Consider the following 26,175-nt stretch of genomic DNA (forward strand, 5'->3'; position numbering starts at 1 on the left):
CTGTTACTTATGATCTGCTTGATCTGAGGGACGTTCCTTAATATTTTCCTAAATTTCTGGCTTTTTTTTTCATCCTTACCGTAGGAATAATTATTTCCAGTTTATGGATTTGTTTGAGCTTTAAGTAAAATAAAATGTAAATCACTTAGCCTAGTGCCTCACTCTGAACAAGTAACAGGTGTTATTATTATTAGTAGTTTATCTCAGTCCTGCTGTTTGTCAGTTAAGGACTAGATTTCAGCCAGTAGTACTAGTTCCTCTCCTGATGCACAGAACACACCACGTACTATACTGAAAGCTTACAAGTTCCAGGCAAGTCTAAAGAATTTATACTTCTTTTTCATGAGCATTGGTGCTTGTGGGTGAACTGACTGCCTCTGATTGACAGCTCAGATAGAAAACATTACCTGGGAAGCACCTGCAAACAAGAGGTTTGCACAAGCAGGAGGGATCAGCGCAATTTGTCTCCTTGCATACTGTTCAGTGTTATAAAAGGATAAGGAGATCAGAAGTTTCCTTAGTAATAACCAGCATCCCTATAGCACTTCTTAGTTTATATGTAATTTTCACATCTCCTGGCTCATATTGGTGACCTCCCTTCCCCTATTCCTCCTCCCTCATTGACCTCTAGTTATTTTTTTTTTCAGTTTGCAAAAGGGGCAGTCCAAAAATGTCAACAGAAAAGTCTGCACAAAACAATAAACTTGACGCCAGCCGAGACTTAGAGGTCAGGCTGAAAGTCATTTCCTCATCCTTATGTTCTGCCCTGACCTAATCAGAAGAGGCAGGTCAGGCTTCAGGCCAAGGACCTAGTGGCTCCTGGCTTTGGGGTAAACAAAAAACTGCTAGCTGTGATGTCCCCACACCATCCAAGGACACAGTTCACAGTATTTGTCCAAGGTGGGCGGGGAGGAGGTGGGGAAAAAAGTGTGAAAGGTATTGGGTCTGAGAGAACCAGTCATCCCTTATAGGGATGTGGGAAATACACCCCAGCCTTCCATCTCAAGTCGAGTCTGGAAATCCATTTACACTGGGTTGTAGGCAGGGTTGCGAAAACCAAACACAAACTGCCTTCAATAGTATCTAGGAGACAGTGTTATTGTTAACGATATTTAGGACTGGCCTACCACTTTAGGACTGGACCTTATAAAACCCCAGTCCTTCTCCCTGACTTCCCTAGTTTGGAATGTTAAGAATCTGCACCCATGTGGACCAGCTCCCCCAAATTTGCACTGATGTTGCAGTAGAGTCCTCCAAATTTTAAGAATTTGGATTCAGGGTGTTTCATGAAAGCTAGTTGTCAGTTAGACCCCCTTACTCTTGTCAAATGCTGGTGGTTATTCACAAGTCAGAGTGGACTAGAAAGAGGACAGATTTAGACAGTGTCCAGTTTAAAAAAAGTGTAAGTGATCATTTCCCCATTAGCCCACGGTATTTGAAAATTGCAACGATCCTATAAGAAACTTATTGTGATCTACATTTGGCAGAAGAGATGCATTAGGCCTAAGAGAAAGTGCTGTGAGAGCCAGGGGCAGGAGTCACCCTGCCTGCCCTCTAAGGCCAGGGGCTTTCCACTTGTCATTCTGTTGTCCCTGTGAGACCATTCTTCAAAAAACTCAACTCACTGAACAGATATGATTCATAACTATCAGGGGAATGTAAGGGTTGGTTAAATTAACCAGGAGGGTGTTCATTTGGAAAAACACTATTTTGTACTCCTATGTCCCTTTGTCTATCTAATAAATAGCTCAAATTTTCTGTGCTCCAAACTGAACCTCTGATCTTCCCAACCATCCCCTCCCCCACCGTGTTCTCTGTCACCATTGATGGCAACTCCAGGCTTCTTACCTCATCCCTTTATTTCATACCCCACATCCAAACCATTAGCCAATCCTGTGGACTGTCCTTTCAGAATACATCTATCAGACCACTTCTCCCCACCTCTGCTATTGTCCAAGGGACCCTATTATTTCTTGACTTCCAATGGCAGGAGCCCCTTAATAGGTCTCCTTGTGTTACCCTCATCGCCTTATATCGTCTCTTCTCAGCTCAATGGTCAGAGAGATTCTCCATTCCATGAAGAAGTGACCTGCCACACCCTCTAGGAACTTCTCTCTCTGGCTCTATCAATATCACTGTATCTGGTCACTATGTTTAAGCACTGGCCTCCTTTGGGCTCCGAAATCATGCCAGGCATATTCCACCCTTTAAACTCTCTTATTAATTACAGAGTACTTACCACACATCTGTGCCATGTCTAAAATTAATGTTTTAGCTGGGTGCAGAGGCACGCACCTATAATCCTAGCTACTGGGGAGGCTGAGGCATGAAGATTGCAAATTTGAGGCCAGAAAATTAGTAACAGCCTGTCTTAGAAAGGGCTATGGATGTAGCTTTGTGGTTGATCACCCCTGGGTTCAATCCCAAGCACTGAAAAAAATTAATATTAAAATTAAAAGATGGCTTACAATAACACTCCACCACTATGTATGTATGTACATATGTACGTATTGGCACTGGGGATTGAATCCATGGGTGCTTTATCACAGAGCTACTTCCACAGCCCTTTTAAATTTGAATGCTTTTAGTTGTTGATGGGTCTTTATTTTATTCATTTATTTATATGCGGTGCTGAGAATCGAACCCAGTGCATCACACATGCAAAGCAAGTGCTCTGCCACAGAGCCACAACCCCAGCCCTAAATTTTTAAATTTTCAGACAGCACTTCACTAATTTGCTGAGGCTGGCCTTGAACTCGATCCTCCTCTCTCCAGCCTCCTGAGTGACTGGAATTACAGGTGTGCATCACCACAACCAGCTCACTCCAGCTGATATTTCTGAGCTCTTTGGATTTGAACATGTATTTAAGATGTGAGTTTTCAGGCATTTTGTGAGTAATTCAGTTCTCTTTGGGTACCGAGCCTTTATGTAGTCATCATGCTTTGTTATTTTACACAGCAAACCTGTCTTCAACTTTTTGGTGGTTGGAAAAGGAACTTTATTGTTTCTTCCTAAGAATAGCTGGTTATCTTCTTCTCCCTACCTTTGGTTCTCCACCAACCCTTCATGAATCAATAGAGAGATTAATTCATCCGGAAGTACAGAAGTACACAAATGGCTGCATTTATGTGTCCTATGAATTACAGAGGAGATGGAATCAGAGCAGATCTGGGCTATTTGCATTTTACTTAGAGGAATAGGAACTTTGGTATTTTTGTTTGTTATTTTATTTTGTTTTGTTTTGTTTGTGAGCAGAAAGGTACCAGAAGCCATAGATAAAGATGCTCATTGCAGATAGACTTTTTTGATGAGAAGAATGAGAGTGGAGAGAGGGTGGATAGATAGAAGACTGGAAGGAAGAAAAGCATGACAATACAGAGGCGAGCAGAATCTTGGGATGAGTGCACAGCATAGAATTTTAAAAACCTACAAATCTTTTTAGCATTAGCTGCCCAAATTCTTATTAAACCAACAAATTGTCATCAATTTTTCACCAACCCTTCTTTTGTACTTGTTAAAATGAACACAACACCTGAGGGGGAGGGGAATCTTTAGTGATTTGAAAAAGTTGTCAAAGATGTAGGTTTTTAATTTTTTACCTTTTTGAAGCTTTCACATAATTCTTTTCTCTTTTTTTCTCTTTGCTTTGTAAGTCCTAGAAGTGAAATCACATGCTAATAGCAAACATTAGCACATAATGCCACTTACTGTGTTATTCCATATGCTGGACTTCCTGCTTGGTTGTTTAAAATTCATTGCTTCATTGATATTGTTGGAACTCTCCTTTCCATTTTCTGGTATAGGAACTCAGAGATGCTGAGATATTAAAATCAACAGTAAAGACATGCCTAAGGACAGTCAGTTTTGTCCTTCTGTCTTATCTTTTTAAACACTGCCCCGTCTCCCACAGCCAGAACAATGCTTGACACCAGAGTAGTTACTCAAAATATATATATATATATATTCTGAATGTTAAATGTACTTGCTCACATATCTGTAAATGCAAACTGAGATTTGAAATCAGGCTTTTCCACATGAAAGACTGAGTTTTTAATCACTTGCTGCTGTGTTTCTGGAACTGCTGGCTTTTAAATATGGCTCTCTGTGATTACTGAAGCATAAATTTAAATGGTATTGTCATGGGAACACTTATTTTTTTTCGGTCCTGGGAATTAAACCTAGGGTCTCACAGAGCTAGGCAGGTGCTGTGTTACTGAGCTACATAGCCAGGACTTTTTAAGTTTTGTTTTGAGTCAGGATCTTACTAAGTTACCTATACTGGCCTTGGACTTGTGAACCTTCTGCCTCAGCTGTACCCCCAACCCCAGTATCCTGAGTATCCTTTTCCCCCCAAATAAACATATCTTTATAACTTTTCTCATGGTCGAAAGATACACAAGCTCAGGGAGAAATTTGAATAATACCTCAAAAGTATAGAAATTAGAATAAGAATTAAGGTGAAGCAAGGAACACTCTGCCTTAGCCACAAATTTTAAGAGAGAAACAAAAACTCAGTAGTCAAAATAAGCAATGTTTAAATTTACTATTTCAAAAACAACACAAAAATTAGCACAAAAATATATGATGAACAAAATATCACAAAAATTTAAATAAAGATAAGACTTATAGGTTGAGATCAATGCATACAAGTGTACAGTCAGATCATGTCTGCTTTACAATTTTGATATTTCATTCAATATGTTACCTTACCATCACTACAACAAAATACCTGAGGTAATCAACTTATAAAGTTAAAGTCTTACTTTGGCTCAAGTTTTGGAGGTTCCATTCTTTGATGTATTGGACCCATTGTTTTGAGCCTGTAGCAAGGCAGCACACTGTGGTCGCAGTGTATGGCAGAGCCCAACAATTCACCTCAGGGACAGGAAGTCAAGAGTAAGAGGAGGAGACCAGGGTCCCACAGTTCCTTTCTGGGGCATGCTCTCAAAGCCCTAAAGCCCCCCCACTAGGTCCCACCTATATTAAAGCTCCCAACCATGCTACTATGGAGGCCAAGACTATGGCAACCATCATAGATTTTTCCTGCAGTAAGTTGGGATTTTAAGAATACTGTGTTGACATTTATCTTGATAACTTAGTTGCTGTAGTTTTGACAGGACTTAAATTCTACAGCTAAGGTGAGTTCTTCAATCACCAAATTCTAACTTCAACATAGTAAGAATGAAAGCAGAGATTGTACCAAACCAGAGGTGGCTCCTGTTCATGTCTGGCACACAGCTTTTCAAACAACTCTCAGGGGTTTCTGTGTGTGGATATAATATACACGTAAGGGGCATGACATAGCTTAACTCAACTTCTTATTTATTGAATGACACTGCATATAATTTTTGCCTGGTCATTTTATTATTTCCTTGGGGTAAGTGCCTGTGGTTGGAATCACTGGGTGAAAGAGTCTGTGTGTGCACTGCTTTTAAAAAGCCAGAAAGGTCATTGGAGAGTCATTGGCAGTTGGATCAAGTCCCTTTATACAATGTTCACAGAATTTTTAAAAATGTATCTCCTTTCCTTTGAACAGGTCCAGGAGACGAAATGTCATCACATGTTTTGCCAACATCACCGAATTCTGGAGGTAAAAGGAAATCAGTCAGTGAATTCTTCCTTTGTGCCTGGTCCCGTTAGGCTCCATAAGGTACCAGGAGAGTAAAGGAGGGTGCTGCACGAGAGCCTAAGGTGGAAAGAGTTTATAAACTGTCTGCTGAGGACACTCTGTTTGACTTTTCGATTTTTAAAATTTCTTCAAATCAGGGGTTCCTCAAATTGTCACCATTAACTCAATTGTGTGTCATACGAAAGGACACAAATAACTTTACCAAATCTTCTCTTCTCTCCTTTACCACCCTTCTCTCTTGATCCTCCTACTTCTTTATAAATATACAAGACAGTAGAATTTAGCAGTATAAAAGGAATGATTTTGTTTTACTTATAATTCTGGCCAAGTTTAATGATGGGATAACACCAAGAATGTCTATAGAGAACTGTCACTCTATACACATCCCATACAGAGGACCATTTGTCACTCTGTATTTAGAATTAATAGGTGTGACTGTGAATGACAAAACATGGATATAAACCCATGGTTTAAATGTATGGTAGGGGTTTTTCACACTCTCTCAGGTAAACAGAGTCTGGGTCCATGGGGAAGTTCACATCAGGAGCTCACCTTCTAGCTCATGACTGGGCTTTATTCTTGGCCCAATTTGGCTGCTTCTGCACCAATCATTACATCCATATTCCTACCTATAAGAAAGGAAAGAGCATGCCTAGAAGATACATCCACCACTTTCACTGACATCCCCTTGGCTAGAACTTAGCCATATGGGTATTCCTAGGTCCAAAGGAGGTTGAGAAAAGTACTCTCTACTCTGGGTGCCCATATGGGATGACAGAATTGAGGACCATATTTGTATAGAAGGAGAGAGTGTGGATATGGAGACACTACTAGTAGCCCCTGCTCCATTATCAAATTTAAAAAAATTTAGGAAGGGCCATTTTTGGAATTAATTCTACAGGTAGATTTGCACACATAATTAAAGGTGTATGTACAAGAATAGTCAATGCAGTATTTTTTTTTTTTTGTAAGAGCAAATGACTAGGATCAGTCATTATGTCTATGAAACAAAAATCATAGATAAGGTTAAAATGAAGGAAGAGGCAGTTTTATTCAGGTGCAGAATAGATGTGCAAATCAGCAGACACAAGTTCAGGTTAGAAACCAAGCAAGTGTTATCCAACGAGACTAGACAGAATGAGGTTTCAAGTCATGGGGTGGGGCCCGTAGCTCAGCACTGCTGGAGACAAGGCAAGGTGTGGGCAACTCAGGTGTCGGAAACTGAAGGGAGTCAATGAAGTTTGCATTCACATATCCATGCTCTTTTAGCCAGCTTTTTTTCCATTGCTGTGCCCAAAAGACCTCACAAGAACAACATAGAAGAAGGAAAGTTTATCTGGGGCCTCACAATTTCAGAGGTCTCAGTCCAGACAGCAGGTTCCATTTCTTAGGGCTCCAAGTGAAGCTGAACATCATGGCAGAAGGGTGTGGTGGAGGAAAGCAGCTCAGGACGTGGTCATCAGGAAGCAGAGAGAGCTCCACTTACCAGGGACAAATAAACCCCAAAGGCGGGCCCCCAGTGACCTACTTCCTCCAGCCACTCCCCACCTTATCACAGTTACCACGCACTTAATCCATATTAATGGATTAATTCATTGATTACCTACAACTCCCACAATCCAACCATTCCACCCTCTGAATAATTCTTGCATTTTCTTACATGCAAGCTTTTGGGAGACACCGTGTATCTAAACCATAACACAAGGACTTACTGTTCACTCTGGGATCTTTCCAGACCCACAGAGGATTGGAAAGTTGGTTCATGTTCAGTTCTTGACAGCATCAGTGCAGAATGTTAGCAAAGTCCCAAAGTTTTATCTCACCACTCTGTAACATTTTGACTTTGTTTTATCATGTCCATTGGTGTGGGATTAGTTCATATTATGAGGGAATGAGATGCTAGTCAGCTGTCTTTTGGATAAGATGATAATATTTGTGCTAATATAAAAAGAATTTCTAAGTATTGGTAACTGAAAAAATAAGATGCAGAATACTAGAGTAGTATATATATTGGATGATGCCTTTTTAAAAAAAATTTTTTTTTAGTTGTAGTTGGACACAATCTTTATTTATTTTTATGTGGTGCTGAGGATCAAACCCAGCACCTTGCATGTGCTAGGCAAGTACTCTACCACTTAGCCTCTGGATGATGCCTTTTTATTAAAAAGAATTTAGATTACTGTGTCAAGAACTGTGAAGGGTGTAAGCGTTTCTCCTATTTCCAAGTTGTTAAGCTATCTAGTTTCATGGATGCCAAGAAGAGTTACAAAACTCTTGGATCAGACACAAAGGTCTTTATTACTCATAACACAATAGGAAGCATGAGCATTAACACATTTGGTACCAGTTCCCTGTTACCCATGGCCCTCTTTTTAAATCAAGTAAGTTATATATTAATAATATAATATGGACCTCTGAACCCTTGAAAACTAGAATCTTAATGGTAAATTACACCATGACAAAACCTACACACCAGATCTCTTGTTGTCTGTCATTTGAGGTAACCACCATGTTGACTCCTGTGTAGATTATTACTGGGGTTTTCTTATTATCTTGTCTGTTTGTAATCTTAAAGAACATATTTTTTTTTTTTTGCTTTGGCTTCAACTGTTTAAAAGGATAGCCTACAGACTATTGTCTTTTGGAAATTACATTGTACATTGTAGTTCATGCATTTTAACTGCTGTGAATCACATTGTGTGAATATTCCATAGTTCCTTTATTGACTCCCCTGAGGGCATTTGAGTCGTTTTCAGTTTTCCATAAGGTAAGAGGCTGTGGCTTAGGTTGGAGTCTGATGCCCACTGGGAGTATAGGGTGATGTAGAAGGTTGAATGTGGTCCCCAAAAGATATGTCTATGACAATATGAACTTATTTAGAAAATGAGTCTTTGCAGAAGTAATTGAGGCAGGGATCCTGAGATGAAATCATCTTGGATGGACTTAGGGTGAAATTGGCTCAAGTACTGATGATGCTAAGTCCCATGATCTGCCATCTGCAAGGTGGAAACCCAGGAGAGTTGGTGGTGTAATTCCATCCAAGTCTGAAGCCCTGAGAACCAGGGGAACTGATGGTGTCAGTCCCATTCTGGGTTCAAGAGGAGATGCCAACTCAAACCCTGAGAAGGACAAGAAAGGGCCTTCCTTGGCCTCTCGTTCTGCTCAGGCCCTCAATGGCTGGGATGATACCCTGCTGGTTCAAATGCTGATCTCATCTGGAAACACTCTCACAGACACACTCAGAAATACAGTTTGATCTAGGCACTCCTGAGTCCTGACACGCATGAAATTAGGTATCAAAACCACCCAGCTCCAGGTTCCCTTGTGTCCTCAATCTCATCACCCTCTGCTAGGCTCTAGCCTGTTAGCCATTCTCCTTCCTCCTCCTGCTGTCCTCAATCCCAGATGCTGGACCTGCCCTCAGTTATCTCTACTCCACAGATTACAAAGGCCTAGAATGTCACGTGCTTCTGTGACATTCTCTGAGCCTCCCTGAGCCTCCAAAGGCCAAACCACAAGCCCCTCTGCTCTTGCCAGGTATGAACCCCACCCAGAGGGAAGGACTCTCCACCCAGCTAGTTCCTCTACCAGCTGGACCAGCCACACTCCTCTGAGTCTTCAACCTAATTTCACTTCTCTGCCAACCCTCAGAATGACTCAACAAGTTGGCCACATCCAGCTTGGAACTGGGGGACACTCCCCACTCTTGTGACTACAAAGCCCTGCTGTTTCACTTACTCCTGAATGCGTCCCTTCGTGACCTTGGATTGTAGATCAGGGCCGTGCTGATGACTTATCAGCTGCCTTCAGTCTTTGCCTGTCAAGTGCAGGGCGTCCTGTTTTCTAGGCTCGGAGATCCCTCCTTCCCTGGAGGGGTGGACAGCAGGTGACCAGAACCGGCCACACTCTGTGTTGAACCCAGGACCTCCACTCTGTGATTTTCCCTCTCCCTGATAAACAGAACAAAACCAAACCAGCGTGTTGGGGCTTCTGCAATCCCAGGCACTCCCATCGCCTCCACTGCATCCCTTGGACAATGGCCATTTCTCAGGTAGCTTTGACGCTCCAGTTCACAGCACATTACTGCCACCTAGGGGCCTCTCAGTGTATCCCAAAGCTGATGTTCTGGACCAATTAAGCCAGAATTCCTGGGGAACCAGAGTGATTCAGAGCCAGAACCAGAGGTTCTTCATAGGTCCTTGGCCTGCTGGGAAGTTTTGGAGGTTTTTTTTTTTTTCTTGGTGAGGTAGAGATAGAAGGGTAAAGGGTATGGAGTAAGGGGTGGGTCACCCTTTCTTTTTCTCTCTGATTTAAGATATCAACTCCAAGCTGCCAGCATTCCTGGTCTTGGTTTTTGGTTTTTAAAGATCAGAATTTCAGCCAGGTATGATCATGCAAGCCTGTCATTCCAGCTACTAGGGAGACTGAGGCAGGGGGATTACAAGTTGGAGGACAGCCTGGGCAACTAGCAAGACTTGGTCTCGAAATAAAATTTTTAAAAGGGCTGGGGATGTAGAACACCCCTGGGTTCCATCCCCAGCACCACAATAAATAAATTAATACATAAATAGATATTTTTAAAATCCCAAGATTTCTGTCCCCAGCATCACACCTCCAAGCAATAGAAATAAGGAGAGAGAAGGAAGGGTTTTTGCCCTTTCAGATTCAATAAATAAAATCTAAAATTCCATTCAGAGATATAGTTGATTTTTCTATTTTTAATGATCAGCCTTCTTTTTCATTAAGTATATAAGTTCATGGTTTTTAGTGTTTTCATAGGTATGTGCAGCCATCACCATGGCCAATTTTAGAATGTTTCATCACCTTAAATAAACTCTGCATCCTTTGACCTCCAGATTCTACCCCCTGTCCCTGCGCCATCCCTAGCAACACTGATCTCTTTCTCTATGGATGTGCCTCTTCTGTTCATTTCACATAGGTGGAAAGATACCCTGTGTGGTTCTTTGGTACCTGCTTCTTTTGTTTAACATATGTTTCCAAGGTTTATCCCCGTTGTAGTGTATGTTGTACTTCGTCCCTTTTCAAGCCTAAATAATATTCCCATTATATGGATATACCACATTTTGTTTATCATTTTTCAGTGTTGGATGCTTGGGTTGTTTACATCTTTTGGCTCTTATGAATAATACTGCTTGAAACTTTTATGTACAAGTTTTTTGTTGTTTGTTTTGTTTTTGGTACCAAGGACTAAACCCAGAGGTATTTTACCACTCAGCTACATCTCCAGCCCTTTTTAAAATTTCTGATTTTGAGACAGAATCTTGCTAAGTTGCTTAGGGCCTTGAGAGTTGCTGAGGTTGGCCTTGAACTTGCAATACTCCTGCCTCAGCCTCTGGAGTCTCTGGGATTGAATCAGAGACATGCAGCACTGTGCCCAGCTTCATATACAAGTTTCTGTGTCAACATGTTTTCCTTTCTCTCGGGTGTATACCTAATGTTAGAATTGGTGAGGTGTATGGCAACTGTTTGACATTCTTAGAAACTACTAGAGTATGTTCCAGAATGACTGCACTGGCTGGGCACAGTGGCACATGCCTGTAAATCCCAACTCCTCTGGAGGCTGAGACAGGAGGATCACGATTTCAAAGTCAGCCTCAGCAACAGTGAGGCGCAACTCAGTGAGACCCTGTCTCTAAATAAAATACAAAATAGGGCTGGGGATGTGGCTCAGTGGTCAAGTGCCCCTGAATTCAATCCCTAATACCCTCTACACGAAAAAAAAAAAAACAGAAATGACTGCACCATGTTACATTTGAGGGTCCAGTTTCTCCATATCCTCACCAGCACTTGTTAACATCTGACTTTTTTTCTAAGACAATCTAATTTGGACTGAGGCTCTTCCCAACGGGAGTGGTGGGGCAAGGGTAACAGTAGTTGTGCCTGTATGATAGGAAGAAATAGTATATTCATCTCAAAATATGATCTCATGATTCTGCTAAATGCCTGTTTTTATTTTTTGGAACTGGGGATTGAACCCACGGGTGCTCAACCATTGAGCCAGGTCTCTAACCCTTTTTAATGTCTCTTTTGAGAAAGGGTCTTACTAGGACCTCTCTAAGTTGCTGAAGCTGTCATTGAACTTGCAATCCTCCTGCCTCAGCCTCTAGAGTCTTTGGGATCATAGTTGCGCAACCACCTTACCCAGCAAGGTCTCTCTGTTTCATCAACTCATTCCCCAAGCCCGTGTGCTTGGTGCCATGGGAAACAGAGGATCTGGGGATCTTGCCCAAGAGATCTGGGCCCTTCATGTCCAATTCCAGCTCAGGGAGGCAATTTCTGTCTGCATTCCACTCTCTTAGAGACTCCTGCATCCCACTCACTCTACCCCATTTGGTAGGAGCCTTATAGTTCTGGTAAACAGAGGAACAATAATAAATCTTATTTCTATTTCTTTCTTTCATTCAGAAAAAGCAAAAGATGAATCAGTCAAAAAGGACAGACCATATAAGGTCTTTTTCAAAGATCTCTTTCTTTTCAAAGAAAATGAAATGGCAGCAAAGAAAAAGGTAAGCTTTTATTAAAAATCACAATCCCAATTAATGTTATAATCATATCCTCTTATTCATCATTCTTATGAATTTTTATGGTGTCAGATATGAGGACTCACATGGTGTGTGCCCCATACTGTCCTGGGGAGACACCCAGCACATCACAGGGATCTGCAAAGATCGCCACCCAATGGCAGAAGACAGATGTTACAGTCCAGTATGGCAACAACAACTACCCTACTCCGACAACACCCACGTTTTTCACATTTTTGCATTTCTAAAATTGGAATGCAGCTTCCATAGATGGGATGTCATTGGCCATGCATAAGATAATAGTGCTTCTTTTTTGGCACCAGGCATTGAACCCAGGGGCACTTAACCACTGAGCCACACCCCTAGCCCTTTTGGTATTTTATTTAGAGACAGGGTCTCAATGAGTTGCTTAGGGCCTTGCTAAGTTGCTGAGGCTGGCTTTGAATTGTGATCCTCCTGCCTCAGTCTTCCAAGCCTCTGGGATTACAGGTGTGTGCCACTGCACCCAGCTAATGCTTTCTTAAAATAAGTGGCATCTTAGAGTTGACGGGCTACTGTAACAGAGGTGTCAAAGGAAACACAGACAAAGGCCTGCCCACCTTTACCGGTGAGAAGAGAGAGAGAACAGGGTGGTGGTGATGTGTAGGCAAAGACTTCACTGAAATAACAGGAGCAGAGTCTCCAAGAAGTCAAAATTGGCTGAGCTGACATGGACGAGACAATCTGTGGGGAGGAGGAAGAAGGGATAAAAGTGGAGGAGGGGGTACCATTTCAGAATGATCTGGTATAGAGCTATGTCAGTGTGTGCCTTGCAGCATTGCTCTCACTGTGTGTGTGGTCACAGCTAACACTTCAGATTTACTTTCCTTCCTCCTGGAGCAAAGGTTGACAACAGGACTTTCTTCACCTTCGTTAGAATGAAGAAAATATCTAGAAATGCTTGACACATGGTTCGTCTGTGTGTGATGGTTTCCTGTAGGTGTTATATAGTTGTGTTGAATTTCTCCCAAAATTAAATTGAGAAAATATGGGTGAAATCTGAAGCCTGAAACAAATTTTTTTAAATGTCCACTTGGGACTTCTATTCTTCTCTCAGGTTTTCAATTTCATGGACTCAACACTTTGGGCAAGATAAAACTGTGAAAATATATAAATAAATGCAGAAGGACATTTCCCAGTCCTTCATATTTGGGAAACACAATTTAATAAAAATTAATTTTTAAATATATTTATACTCAGTTTTCTATAGGAAGGAAATTATGCATTCCTTCAAAGATAAGAATTGAGGGTTACTGGTTTATTGTTAATATCATTTACTACAAATGGCATTTTTATATATGATCTCTATTTGAAAACAAGATTACTTGGATACATTAAAAATTCTTCTAAACTTTGCACTTGGGCAGGAAAAAATTTTGAACCGTAGCATGAAAGTCTACCAAAAGTCTACTTTTTCATCCCGAATGAAGAGTCGTTCACACCTGAGCCAAATAGCTCTTCTTTCTGACAGAGGTGATGGCTCATTTGAAAAATTTGGGTTAGATCCAATTCTTATTCTCAGATTAACAGAAGGTAAGTCTAAGTTACTCTTTGATTCCGAATATCATTTTGAATATTGTTGATTTCAGAGTTGGGTGCTTTTCTGGAGGTGAGAAAAAACAGAAAGTATGCTACCTTATAATTATGGGAAAGTCTCTGTAAAAGGGGGTTGAGAATTGGGAGAGAATCTATTTTAAACAGGAAAGCATATTTTTCCAAGAAGACTGATTCTCATTTTCATGGCTCCCAGGAAGATAGTCACTGCCAAAATAATACAGTATTAAAGTTGGCAAAGGTGCCAGCCATTCATACTGAGTTTTGTTTGTGGAAATACAGAAACTTTCTAAGAATGGAGTAGCTGTAGAATTCATATATTCAGAATCAGGAAGCTAATAGAATTTAATAAGTATGCCTGTTGTTTCAAAAACATAACTGGGTTTAATGACCTTTGAAGGTAACATATTAAAATATTCCAAAATGGTAATAATTGTTTTATGAAAGAAGGCAATCTGGGTATCAAAAATGACATGAATATTCCCTACTTATCAGATCAAGAAGTGCCTAATGATTCATGATTGAGTCATAAAATCTTTTCCCATAAATGAATCTTTTTTCCAATTTTTTAAATTAAAAAAAAATAAGAAAGGAAGAATGGACAGACAGACAGACACATATCAAGTGCCCAGGATTTGCTGTGGTAACTTAAAATGTTTTTCCTCTGGCTCCCAGAGTCTTTTCAGTTTCCAAAATTATGAAAAGAAAAATCATTTTTTAAAAAGATTTTTTAGAACTTTATTTATCCATTTACTTTTTTACGTGGTGCTGAGGATCGAACCCAGCGCCTCCCACGTGCCAGGCAAGCGCTCCACCACTGAGCTACAACCCCAGCCCCTGAAAAGAAAATCTTGAGAGAATAAGAAAAATATTTAGAAAAGGACTCTGAATTCAGTAATCAAAACAGAAGTCATGTGCATTAGTCAGCTTCCTAGGGCTGTGACTGAAATACCAGACAAGAACAGCTTTCTGAGGAGGGAAAGTTCATTTTGGCTCTTAGTGTCAGAGACTCAGGCCATGGTGAACTGACTCCATTACTCTGGGCCCAAGGTGAGGCAGAACGTCATGGAAGATGGGTGTGGCAAAGGGAAGCTTCTCAGGGTCATTGTGGCCAGGGAGCAGAGAGAGCAAGGGGAAGGGCCTACAGAGAAGATGCAACCTTCAGGAGCACACCCCAGTGACCCACCTCCTCCAGCCGCACCCACCTGCCTACAGTTATCACCAGTCAGTCCATTCAAACCAGGATGGACTGGTTAGGTGACAGCTCTCACCATCAAATCATTTACCTCTGAAAATTCCTGCATTAACACCGGAGCTTTTGGGGACACCTCATATCCAAACCATAAAACCAAGCGAAATGGTTTAGAAAATTTGATAGGTGCACATGTAATTGTGTGACATGGTGGCACATAATGCCAGAGACTTCACCACAAGTTCTAGGGTGCCGCAGTCCGGCTGCAGCAAAATAACTGGGGGGGTGACGAGCAACTAGTGTAGATTGATACAGCAGGAGAGGGAGCCATTTATTGCAGGACGGAGCGGTATTTATACATTCCACACAGCTTATCTAATTAGCATAAACTAGATACATCAGTCAACCAATAAGGAATCTCCACACTTAATGGCTCAATGGCATTACTTCACAAACCACTCCCTCTGGCATTTTGCCAGGCACCATCCAGACTTGTTTACAGACTCTAACACTAGGGCATGTCTGGATCTCACCTGCTGTTTCAACATTGGCCTCTGTAGAATGGTGAGCCCAGGTCATCAAGGGCACTTAAAATGACAGGTGGCATAGAAAGAATTCTGCATGGAGTGAGGGATTTCAGGAATCCTCGTTGCCACTGTGGTAGTTTGGGGATAACTAGGGAAGCACGGCTGAGGAGACAACCTGGGTGCCCACCATTATTGTTTAACAAAGACGTCGCTGGTCTCTTGGAAGTAAATGCCACAGGGTAGACACTTCAAAAAAGGAAACAGTGAAACTAGTGTCGTCCAGGGCAATCTGGGCTCCCTCAGCCATGGAAGCAGGGTTATCCATTTGTGCTGGTTATACAGATAAAACATTGGGACATTTTCCCTTAAATCTTCCTCTGACTCTATTTCCAGTCAGGAGTCGATTTGAATGAAACTGCTATGTATTCTTCAGCCTCACATTCCCTGCCTGAATTCAGACTGAAAACAAACCTATGTGATAGTAAAATTAGCCAGCGACCCCATTCATTTTACTTCTATGTACTCAGTAATAGCAAAGTGCTAAATCACCAGCAAAGGAAGTCCACAGGCAACTCGGTGTCATGGACAGCTCATCTGCCTACATGGCAGAAGTGCCATTTCCTCTCTGTGCGACTGGCAGCCTGAGTGTGGTTTTGCCATCAAACAGCAGTACTGAATGGCTTGTCTCAGGGGCTTTCAGACTGCTCTTCACATCCCCAGTGAGTGATGGAGGTGCTCTGGGGTTGAGAGACACTCGCACTTTGAGGAGGGCTTTATCACCTAAGTTCTCTTGCTTGGAAGATCTGTCTGATAGCTAGAATAGCCAAAATGGGAAACCTACAATTATGAGTCTTACTAGATTAAAAGGATAAAATTCCATCGGCCCAGTAAGCCAGTCACCACATTAAGGTAGACTGAGCTTATTTCTAATAAGTTGATAGGATATTCAAATTTATTTTCAATCGGGCTGACCCATCGTAAGTGACTAAATGAAAGCGATAGTGAGCAATTTCATTTTTTTTTCCATTAAAAATGTCCTAGTATGAGCTTGGGTTGTGGCTCAGTGGTAGAGCACTTGCCTCGCATGTGTGAGGCCCTGGTTTCAATCCTCAGCACTATGTAAAAATGAACAAATAAAATGAAGGTATTGTGTTCAACTACAACTAAAAAAAGAAAGAAAGAAAGTGGATAAGACTCTTAAAAAAATAATAAAAAAAAAAAACCCACACTACACAGAAAGTAATTTCAGAAAGTGGATATGGGATGGCTCTTTGACCTTAGGGGTCATGCTGAATATATTGAACCTGAGTCTAATTGAATAAATATGAGGGTCTGAGCACCATGTTATATAACATTACAAGGATGAAATATGCCAGATTCATTATGTGGAAAATTCCACAGGATAATCCACCTGGTTTCTTGAACAAATGAATTGTATGGAAAAAATGGTGGGAAGGGGGATGAGTGTATACCTGAAGTGGGGATCACATTAAGGAAATGGCTTTGTGAAGTGTGAAAGTGGTATGATGGTCATGTTTTAAAACTACCTTGTCAGGAGGAGTACATACTGGGTATTCAAGGGATGAAATGATCCAAGAGTGTTGATTTTCTTTAAAATATTCCACTGAGGGGAAGAACTGAGGAGGGGGCGACAGATGAGATTGGCAAATCATTGATAAGGTTAAGGTAGCTGACAGGTCCAAGGGGGCTCATTAGATGACTCTCGAGTTTTATGAATGTTGGTGATTTCCCTTATGTAAAGTTTAAAAAAATACATTGAAAAAGATAATTGTGCACTAAGCTAAGCACTGATGACTTTGATATGCATTTTATTTATTCCTCAACAAAATGCTGTTAGATAGTTTGGCCTCCTCTCCTCTTTGCATAGGATGAAAGTGGCTTAGTGAGGTTGAGTCACCCAGAATTTCTGGTGAATCAGAATTCAAATCAAGGCCCGGTGCCCGCGTCCTACTGGGCGATGGAATTTGGGTTTCCTCTGCGTGGAGTGAGCTGTCTGCAACATAAAGCTAAGAAAAGAAGGTGGTGGGCCTAAGATACCATCTCACTCCAGTTAGATTGGCAGCCATTATGAAGTCAAACAACAACAAGTGCTGGCGAGGATGTGGGGAAAAGGGTACACTTGTACATTGCTGGTGGGACTGCAAATTGGTGCAGCCAATTTGGAAAGCAGTATGGAGATTTCTTGGAAAGCTGGGAATGGAGCCACCATGTGACCCAGCTATTCCCCTTCTCGGTCTATTCCCTAAAGACCTAAAAAGAGCATGCTACAGGGACACTGCTACATCGATGTTCATAGCAGCACAATTCACAATAGCAAGACTGTGGAACCAACCTAGATGCCCTTCAATAGATGAATGGATAAAAAATATGTGGCATTTATACACAATGGAGTATTACTCTGCATTAAAAAATGACAAAATCATAGAATTTACAGGGAAATGGATGGCATTAGAGCAGATTATGCTAAGTGAAGCTAGCCAATCCCTAAAAAACAAATGCCAAATGTCTTCTTTGATATAAGGAGAGTAACTAAGAACAGAGTAGGGTCGAAGAGCATGAGAAGAAGATTAACATTAAACAGGGATGAGAGGTGGGAGGGAAAGGGAGAGAGAAGGAAATTGCATGGAAATGGAAGGAGACCCTCAGAGTTATACAAAAGTACATACAAGAGGAAGTGAGGGGAAAGGGAAAAATAATACAAGGGGGACAAATGAATGTCAGTAGAGGGGGTAGAGAGAGAAGAGGGGAGGGGAGGGGAGGGGAGGGGGGATAGTAGAGGATAGGAAAGGCAGCAGAACACAACAGACACTAGTATGGCAATATGTAAATCAATGGATGTGTAACTGATGTGATTCTGCAATCTGTATATGGGGTAAAAATGGGAGCTCATAACCCACTTGAATCAAAGTGTGAAATATGATATATCAAGAACTATGTAATGTTTTGAACAGCCAACAATAAAAAATTAAAAAAAAAATATATATATATATATATATATATATATATATATGAAGGTGGTGGGGAAAAAAAACCACAGTACACAGAAAGTAATTTCAGAAAGTGGGGATGGGATGGCTCTTTGACCTTGGGGGTCAAGCTTCCACACTGGGAAGAGAGCTCAAGAGCCCCACATTTGCTTTATTATATATGGGGGAAACTTCAAAGGTTTTTCCATAGAATGTTCTTCTGCCAAATAAGGTAGGAGGTGGGCTGTCCAGGCCCAATGGGTTACACCCAATTCCAGAGCTAGGAGAGCAGTCTCCCTAGCCAAGCGAAGACTGAAGTCACACACATTGCATAATCCATTAAGTGGGAGGAGCCACAAAATAACTTGCAATTCCAAACCAAAATCTCCTTGGCTCAAGGCCGAGTGAAGACACTAAATAGTTTAGGGGTGGCTCCAAAGTTTGTTGTTTGTTACCACCCAACTTATGCTAAATGATGACTGAAATAATCATCATTGCCATCAGTATTGACCTTAAAAAGTTAAATGATTCCCCATTCCAATTGTATGGTTTTTAACAGCAGCTAACAATTGTTGGGATGTTACTGCATGTTTCACGATCCATTGCTTCATTTCCTTCTCCCAGCACCATTATGAAATAGTCACAGTTGTACTTAAGCTAAGTTATGCTTTGGTAATAAGCCACTTCTAAACTTCAGTGACTTCCAGTCCCAGTGGTTTAGTTCTCATTCACTTTTTAAGTTTGGTATTTTTTTTCCCCTGGATCTTCCACTACAGAAACAATCGATCAGTTGTCCTTCTGCTGTAGGAACAAACATCCTGTCTAGGATGTTACTGGGATTGCAGGAAAGGGGGAAGAGAAATGGGTGGTGGTTCCTGAACCTTCTGCTTGGAAGCAACATAGAACATGTCCATGGCCAAATCAAATCAAGGACGAACCTGACATCAAAAGGGCAGGGGAAACTCCCCTCATAGAGAAGCAGCTTATATTTGGGTAATAGAATCTACCACAATTAGTATCCTCATTGGACAGATGAGGAAACCGAGGCATAGACAGGGTGAGGACTTTATACATGTTCCCCCAGCTAGTTAGAGATGGGTGAATGGGACTCCAGGAAGAGATTAGGCCTCCTGATGCTGCACAGGCTCAGTGGTCATTCAGGAAATATTTTATTTCCACTTCTACTTATGTTATACTGGGAGACTTTATTCTGTGTCATGTTTAGTTGTGTGTGTTTTTTTTATGAAACAAACATTATTGAAATGCAGTACATGAATAAATTTGCAAAATGAAGAAAACTTGAAGGGAAATTTTTGGTTTTTTCTATTTTGTTATATTTTTTTATTTAATTGATTTTATTTTTTAAATACACAACAGTGGGATGCATTACAATTCTTATTACACCTATAGAGCACAATTTTTCATATCTTTGTATATAAAGGGTATTTTATATTTTAGTTTGCTGAATGGTAAATCTAGTTGTTATCCTGTTCTTTCCTGATATAAATTTGGTTTGTGGTCCCCAAAAACATTTTGCCTGAGGACTCTGTATCTCTGAATTGTCCATGCATTAAGATTTAAACCAATTTAGTCTTATTCAGTACAACCCAGGCTTGGGAGACATATCCTGGGAGACACATCCCCGTCACTGCTGCTTGTTAGCTGTGTGATCTGGGACAAGACTTTTGACAACTTTCAGACTTAGGACACAGACAGGATGAGATAGCAATAAATACCTCATTTGGATAATTGTCAGGATTCAATGAAATATTTAAAGTGTTTAATAAAGTTCCCAGACCATGATTGGGCATAAAATAAATGGTAATTACTATTATTAATTTTCTTTTTTGGTTGGGAAAATATTTTTTGGAAGTTATAGTTTAAGGAAAAAAAGTAACTACAGACTATATATCACAACTTAACACTTTCATTCCATACAACATCTCTGACAGATAAGTACTAAATTCAAGTCTATTTCAATTTTCTTTACAGGTGCAGATGCGAAAAGGACTGTTCATGAATTTATTAACGACCAGAGAGACAGGTTTTTACTTGAGGTAGTAAAAATAATTTCTTTCTCCCAGTAGCCAAATAGAAGGCTTCTTGCATAGCATCACTAAATATTTACCTTATATACCTTGTATTTTTCCATTACATGTTACAAATCTATTAGCTGAACAGATCAGTTCATTTCTATATTCATTCATTTGAAACATGTTTGTTGAGTGCCTACTGTGTGCCAAGCAGTGAAAAAAACAAAGAAAAACCCTGCTGTCAGAGAAGTCCAGAACCCTTCCAGCTTTGACTATACCCACTTTGGCCAGAAGAAAGTGCCAGGTCCCCATTGAAGAATTTTCTATAATAATGACAGAGGCTTTTATCCTACCATCAAAAACCCTTAGCTAGCAGGTAGATACCTGAAAACATGATTGCTTAATATCTTACTATGAATGTTCATTTACCATCAATAAAGCAGAGATACTGAGCTCTTGACAAAGGGAGAATAATTACAAAAGAAATTCATTGAATGTTGTTTACGCTGCAGATGTCAAGTGTCTAATCATCTAGAGAAGATCATCTGCCTCTTTTAAAGTCTTTGATGTGAATGAGTGAATGAAAACATGTTTAACTTTTCATAATGTCACATCACACATCCTGGAACAGAAATCACTTGGCTGCCAGCTGCAGTCCACATGGAAGGCCTCCCTTGAAGTTATAAATGTAACCTGATGCCTTTGTTTGTTAAATATTATTTTCTGGGTGCGATTTGGACCTTTATCCCAAAATCCTAGTGACATTACTGACATCCAAAGCAGTTTAAGGTTGATAGATTTGCTAGAATCACAGGTCATTTGTATTAAATGTGCCTCGTTCCATTTCTTTATCATCTCCTTCCTTCCTCCCAACCAGTTTGGTGAAGTGTCCCAAAGTCCCAAAGTGACTTGTAGAGTCCCCTTTTCAAAAAGACTTGCATGTAGTTTAAAAAAAAAAATGGCTTTGCCCGAAGAAAATCTGGCTTTGCTCTTGACTTCCAGTGATTATAAGGATGACGTGCAGGCCACATCTGACCGTCTTAAGATGACTGTGACAGGAAAACCAACAATGTGACTTAGAGCTGGGACTCTGGCTCCTACTCAGGATTAGGGACCAAAGACTGATCAACCCTGTGGTCTATCAGTGAGTCACACCTACCTCAAGAAGCCCCAGTGAAAACTCTGGACACTGAAGCTCAGTCGAGCTTCCCTCACCAGCAACACTGTGTCTCTGTGCAGCTGCCGAGAGGGTAACACATCCTTTCTAGGGAGAGGCAATCCCCGAAGCTTTGCAGTTAGAACCTCCCAGACCCTACCCGATGGGCCTCTGCCTGTAGCTGACTCTAATCTGTGTTATTTCCTTGTTATAAACGGAACCCATGAGTTTAGTGAATTCCTCTGGAAAATTGCCAGGACGGAGGGTGTTTTGAGGAACTCCTTGAACTTGCAGTTGGTGTCAGCAGTGGGGGCAATCTCGGGGTATGCCCTTGAATTTGGAAGTCCGACTACCTCTGGGTCACTTATAATAATTTTCAAAAACCAGATCGGTTTCATGGTTTCTTTCTTTCTTTCTTTCTTTCTTTCTTTCTTTCTTTCTTCCATCTTTTCTTCATTCCTTTTTCTGTTTGTGGCAGAGTTGGGAGCTGAAATACCCATCTAAAAGACATGTGAATGTTAACGTATCATGAGTGTAATCTGATGGGCAACTTTATGGCAATAAATTTGAGAACATGGATGAAATAGACAGATTCCTTAAAAGATGCACACTACCAAAGCTCACTCCACAGGAAAGAAAGAAACTGAATTCTTTTATGTCCTTTAAAGAAGCTGAATTTATAGGTGAAGATATCTTCCACAGGCTTTTCAAACCCGACATGTTCAAAGCTTTGCTCCTGCGATCATCTTCCCACCCTGGCAACCTCATCTCATGTTCTCTACTCAGTAGACATCCATTCCATTTTTCCAGTTGCTCAGGCCCAAACGCTGTTGTTCTCCTTGACTCTTCTCACAAACCACGTCTTTGTTCAAGATCTAACCACTTCCACCATGCAACCAGCGCTCTGGTTTCATTAAAGAGGTTCTTGGCATAAAAGTTAGCTAGCGAGATCAGAATAAACACACAGACTCAGTTACCTTTTTCTATGACCAGGTCCGAGACGGCTCTCACCTCTCTGGCTCACACCTCGAACCACCTGGTAGGGCAGCAAGGATTACTCAGGGCTAGCAGGAGAGAGAGAGCACGCCAGGGAGTGGCCTTTTATTGGGGAACAAGAAATTCAGGGGAGAATTCCATCCAGTGAAGGTTGAGGGGGGCCGCACTCCAAGGTCAGGGTCAGTGATTGGCCTCAGGGTCAGTGGTCAGTCACACCCCCACACGGACAGGCTCTTGCACCAGGAGAGGGCCGGGAAAGCTCCGACACAGTTTAGCCAGAGCGCGTCACACCCAATCCGGGAGTTGCCCAATCACGTGTGAGAATGGCTCCCCACAAACCACAATTAGACTCTTCCACCACCACTGTAGTCCCAGCCGCCGCTAAGTCTGCATGGATTGTTGTTATAGCTTCTGAACACTGGCCCACTCCTACTTTTGCTTCCTACAGTCTCTTCTCCCTGGTAGGAGGATCATGCCCCTCGTGGCTCAAGACCCGGAATGCCCTGATGGGTTCCTGCCTCTCTCTGAGCTTGCTCTCACCACTGACCTCTTGCTGGCTACCTCCAGCCACAGTAGTCTACTTGCTGCTCCTGAGATGCACCTTGCCTCGAGGCCTCTCCACTGGGACCTCTTCCTTCTAGGGGGACCATTTCTCCCTCAGATACCCCTGTATCAACTCTTCCCTCTTAGAGTAGACATTCCATTAAAGCCATGGTGTCTATTTTGTTCACCACTCAGTGTGCACCACTTTAAACAGTTCTGGCACACAATAGGCAGGCACTTTATAAATCCTTGAAGAGTAAATTAATGGATGGAATCTTTTTGTTATAAACTTGGAGGGTCTTATTATTGGTTGTGACTTCCCAAAATTAACTCATTTCTTTCTTTTTTGTTTTCTTTCTTTTTTTGGTACTGAGGATTGAACCCAGAGGTGCTTAACACTGAGCCTAACACTGAGCCACATTCCCATCCCTTTTTTAAAATATTTTATTAGAGACTCATATTTTATTAGGGTCTCGCTGAGTTGCTAAGTGCCTCACTAGATTGCTGAGTCTGGCTTTGAACTCGAGATCCTCCTGCCTCAGCCTTCCGAGCCACTGGGATTATAAGCGTGCACCACCATACCCGACAAATTAATTCGTTTCTGTATTTGAAGTTCATGTATATTATCACATATGTGGCTTTGTTTTATAATCTACTTTTCATGTATGGATTAGAAACCCAAGTGTATTATCATATTCTGTACCAAAAAAAAAAAAAAAGTAGACGTCAGATCATACTTGGGGATCCAAGCAGCCCCCTTGGGTCTGGTTAAACAGCATGGAGAAAGGCATGTCTGGCACGGTGGGGTTGACAGTGCTTCCTCCCAAGGTCCTTCCTATTGGTGAAGAAGCTGGTAGCCTTGTGGATTCAGACAGACCAGTTTCCTGATGTCCAGTAAGAATTAGAGGATAAAATGCCAAGAATAATAGATGGCACTGCTCTTTGGAGAGATAGGCAGCTATTTTTGATTTGTGGTACATAGCTATTTTGGCACATTACAGTCCTTTCATAAAAGTGAAAAGAATTTCTCTCCCTGTGACAGTTCCTCAAAGTTCATGGCTTTGAATTTGTAATCCTCCTGTCTAAGCTTCCTGACCTGCTGGGATTACCCTTCATGAGATAAAAGTTCTTGTCCCAAGATTTGGGCACAATATTATTTCTAATACAAATGCTCACTTACTATATAACTTATCCCCCGCTTTATCATGAGACTGTCGAAATGTATTTGAAATGTGTGCTAATGTTCTTGACGAACTTTGTGTTTTCCATATTCCTAGTATTCTCTGTCAGCCAAAAGAAGCACAATTAATAAGTTTGAAAAACACATAGCAACGAGGGAAAGACAACTTAGAACGGCAGAAATTAAGCTCGAACATGACGCGATGGCCTTTGAAGAGTTCCTTCGAGAAAATGATCAGAGATCTGTAGATGCTCTTAAAATGTTAGTGTCTTCACTCTGGCCAAATGCCTCTCCCCACTTTGTTTGTCTTAGTTTCTCAGAATACAGCACGACCCCAAACAAACCAACACTCTCTGTTACTTTTCAGTGCAGCACAAGAAACTATAAACAAACTTCAAATGACAGCAGAGCTAAAGAAAGCCAGCATGGAGGTGCAGGCCGTGAAGAGGTGAGGGCAGGCTCTAGCTTCTCATTATCCATTTCCCACCTCCCACTGGAACCTGCTCATGTCTGGCTGGACCTGAGTGGGAGCAACCCCTGTCTGCTGATGATGTTATAAATGTGAACAGGTTTAAAATCAGTAAACTGTCTCTGCCTGGGCATCAGTACTTGGCCACTCTCTGAAAAGGTTCTCTAACTCGTAGATACAGAAATAAAGAAATTAGTTGAAAAGAAGCAAACCGATGTTAGAAGTAAACAATAAATCATCTTCTAAGTGCCCTTTCTTTTAGTCATCTTAGAACATATTTTCCCGACATTTTAATACCTCCAAAATTAGGATTCATTTTACAATTGCCCTACAATTATAATTGGTAGTATTTTTTTATATTTGTACTTTTTTTTTTTTTTGAGTACTGAGGATTAAAATCAGGCACTTGGCCACTGAGCCACATCCTCAGTCCTATTTTGTGTTTTATTTAGAGACAGGGTGTCACTGAGTTGCTTAGCACCTTGCTGTTGCTGAGGCTGGCTTTGAACTTGCAATCCTCCTGTTTCAGCCTCCCAAGCCACTGGGTGTACTTAGTAGAAAGAAAAAACTACAGTCCACTTTTTCTTTTAAGTTATACATGACTATAGAATGTATTTTGACATATTATACATACTTTTTTGTGTGTGGTATCAGGGATTGAATCCACCAGTGCTTTACTATTGAACCACATCCCCAGCCTATTTTATGTTTATTTTTTATTTTGAGACAGGGTCTTGCTAAGCTGCTCAGGGGCTCACTAAATTACTGAGGCTGGCTTTGAATTTGTAATCCTCCTGCCTAAGCTTCCTAAACTGCTGAGATTACCCATCTACCACTCTTTCTTTGAATATGTATGTTTCCTTGTATAGTAGAAGAAACTTGCTTGAACTAATTTTAAACATCAAAAATATTTCTGTCACCATCCTGGGACACTAATTTCGTGATCCAGGAGACACTATGGTTTGAGAATCAAGTAACAATAAAACTTGTTTAAAAAATATTTTTTTAGTTGTAGATGGACACAATACCTTTGTTTTATTTGTTATTTCTATGTGGTGCTGAGGATGGAACCCAGTGCCTCATGCATGCCAGGCAAGTGCTCTACCACTGAGCTACAACCCCAGCCCCTATTTTTTTCTTTTTGATAACTGGATGTTCCTATCTCCTCTGAGACCTCATCCTAGACTTGTAACATCCTAGAAGTTCTTGGGAGGAGGGCAATAACTATTTAAAGTGCCTCAAATGATCTGGATGGTAGCTTCTTTGAGACCAAGTGCACAACAAAATATGTGTTTCAAACACATTCTTGTTACAACAGCCTCTTCTA

General features: G+C 41.1%; 1 protein-coding gene across 1 annotated transcript in view; it reads left to right on the plus strand.

Moving 5' to 3' along the window:
* The first annotated feature begins 5,551 nt into the window (after positions 1-5,551).
* Positions 5,552-26,175, plus strand: part of Ccdc38 (coiled-coil domain containing 38) — a 40,395-nt gene continuing 19,771 nt past the window's right edge. Inside the window, exons 1-6 of the mRNA XM_046419277.2 lie at positions 5,552-5,591; positions 12,057-12,157; positions 13,579-13,744; positions 20,464-20,528; positions 24,477-24,640; positions 24,747-24,827. Coding sequence (XP_046275233.1) covers positions 5,552-5,591; positions 12,057-12,157; positions 13,579-13,744; positions 20,464-20,528; positions 24,477-24,640; positions 24,747-24,827 — 617 coding nt within the window. The remainder of the gene's footprint in view (positions 5,592-12,056; positions 12,158-13,578; positions 13,745-20,463; positions 20,529-24,476; positions 24,641-24,746; positions 24,828-26,175) is intronic.

Source organism: Marmota monax, unplaced genomic scaffold, assembly GCF_021218885.2.
Source record: "Marmota monax isolate L192 unplaced genomic scaffold, Marmota_monax_Labrador192_F-V1.1 WCK01_AAM20220418_F8-fsc00036, whole genome shotgun sequence".
Lineage (NCBI taxonomy): Eukaryota > Metazoa > Chordata > Mammalia > Rodentia > Sciuridae > Marmota > Marmota monax.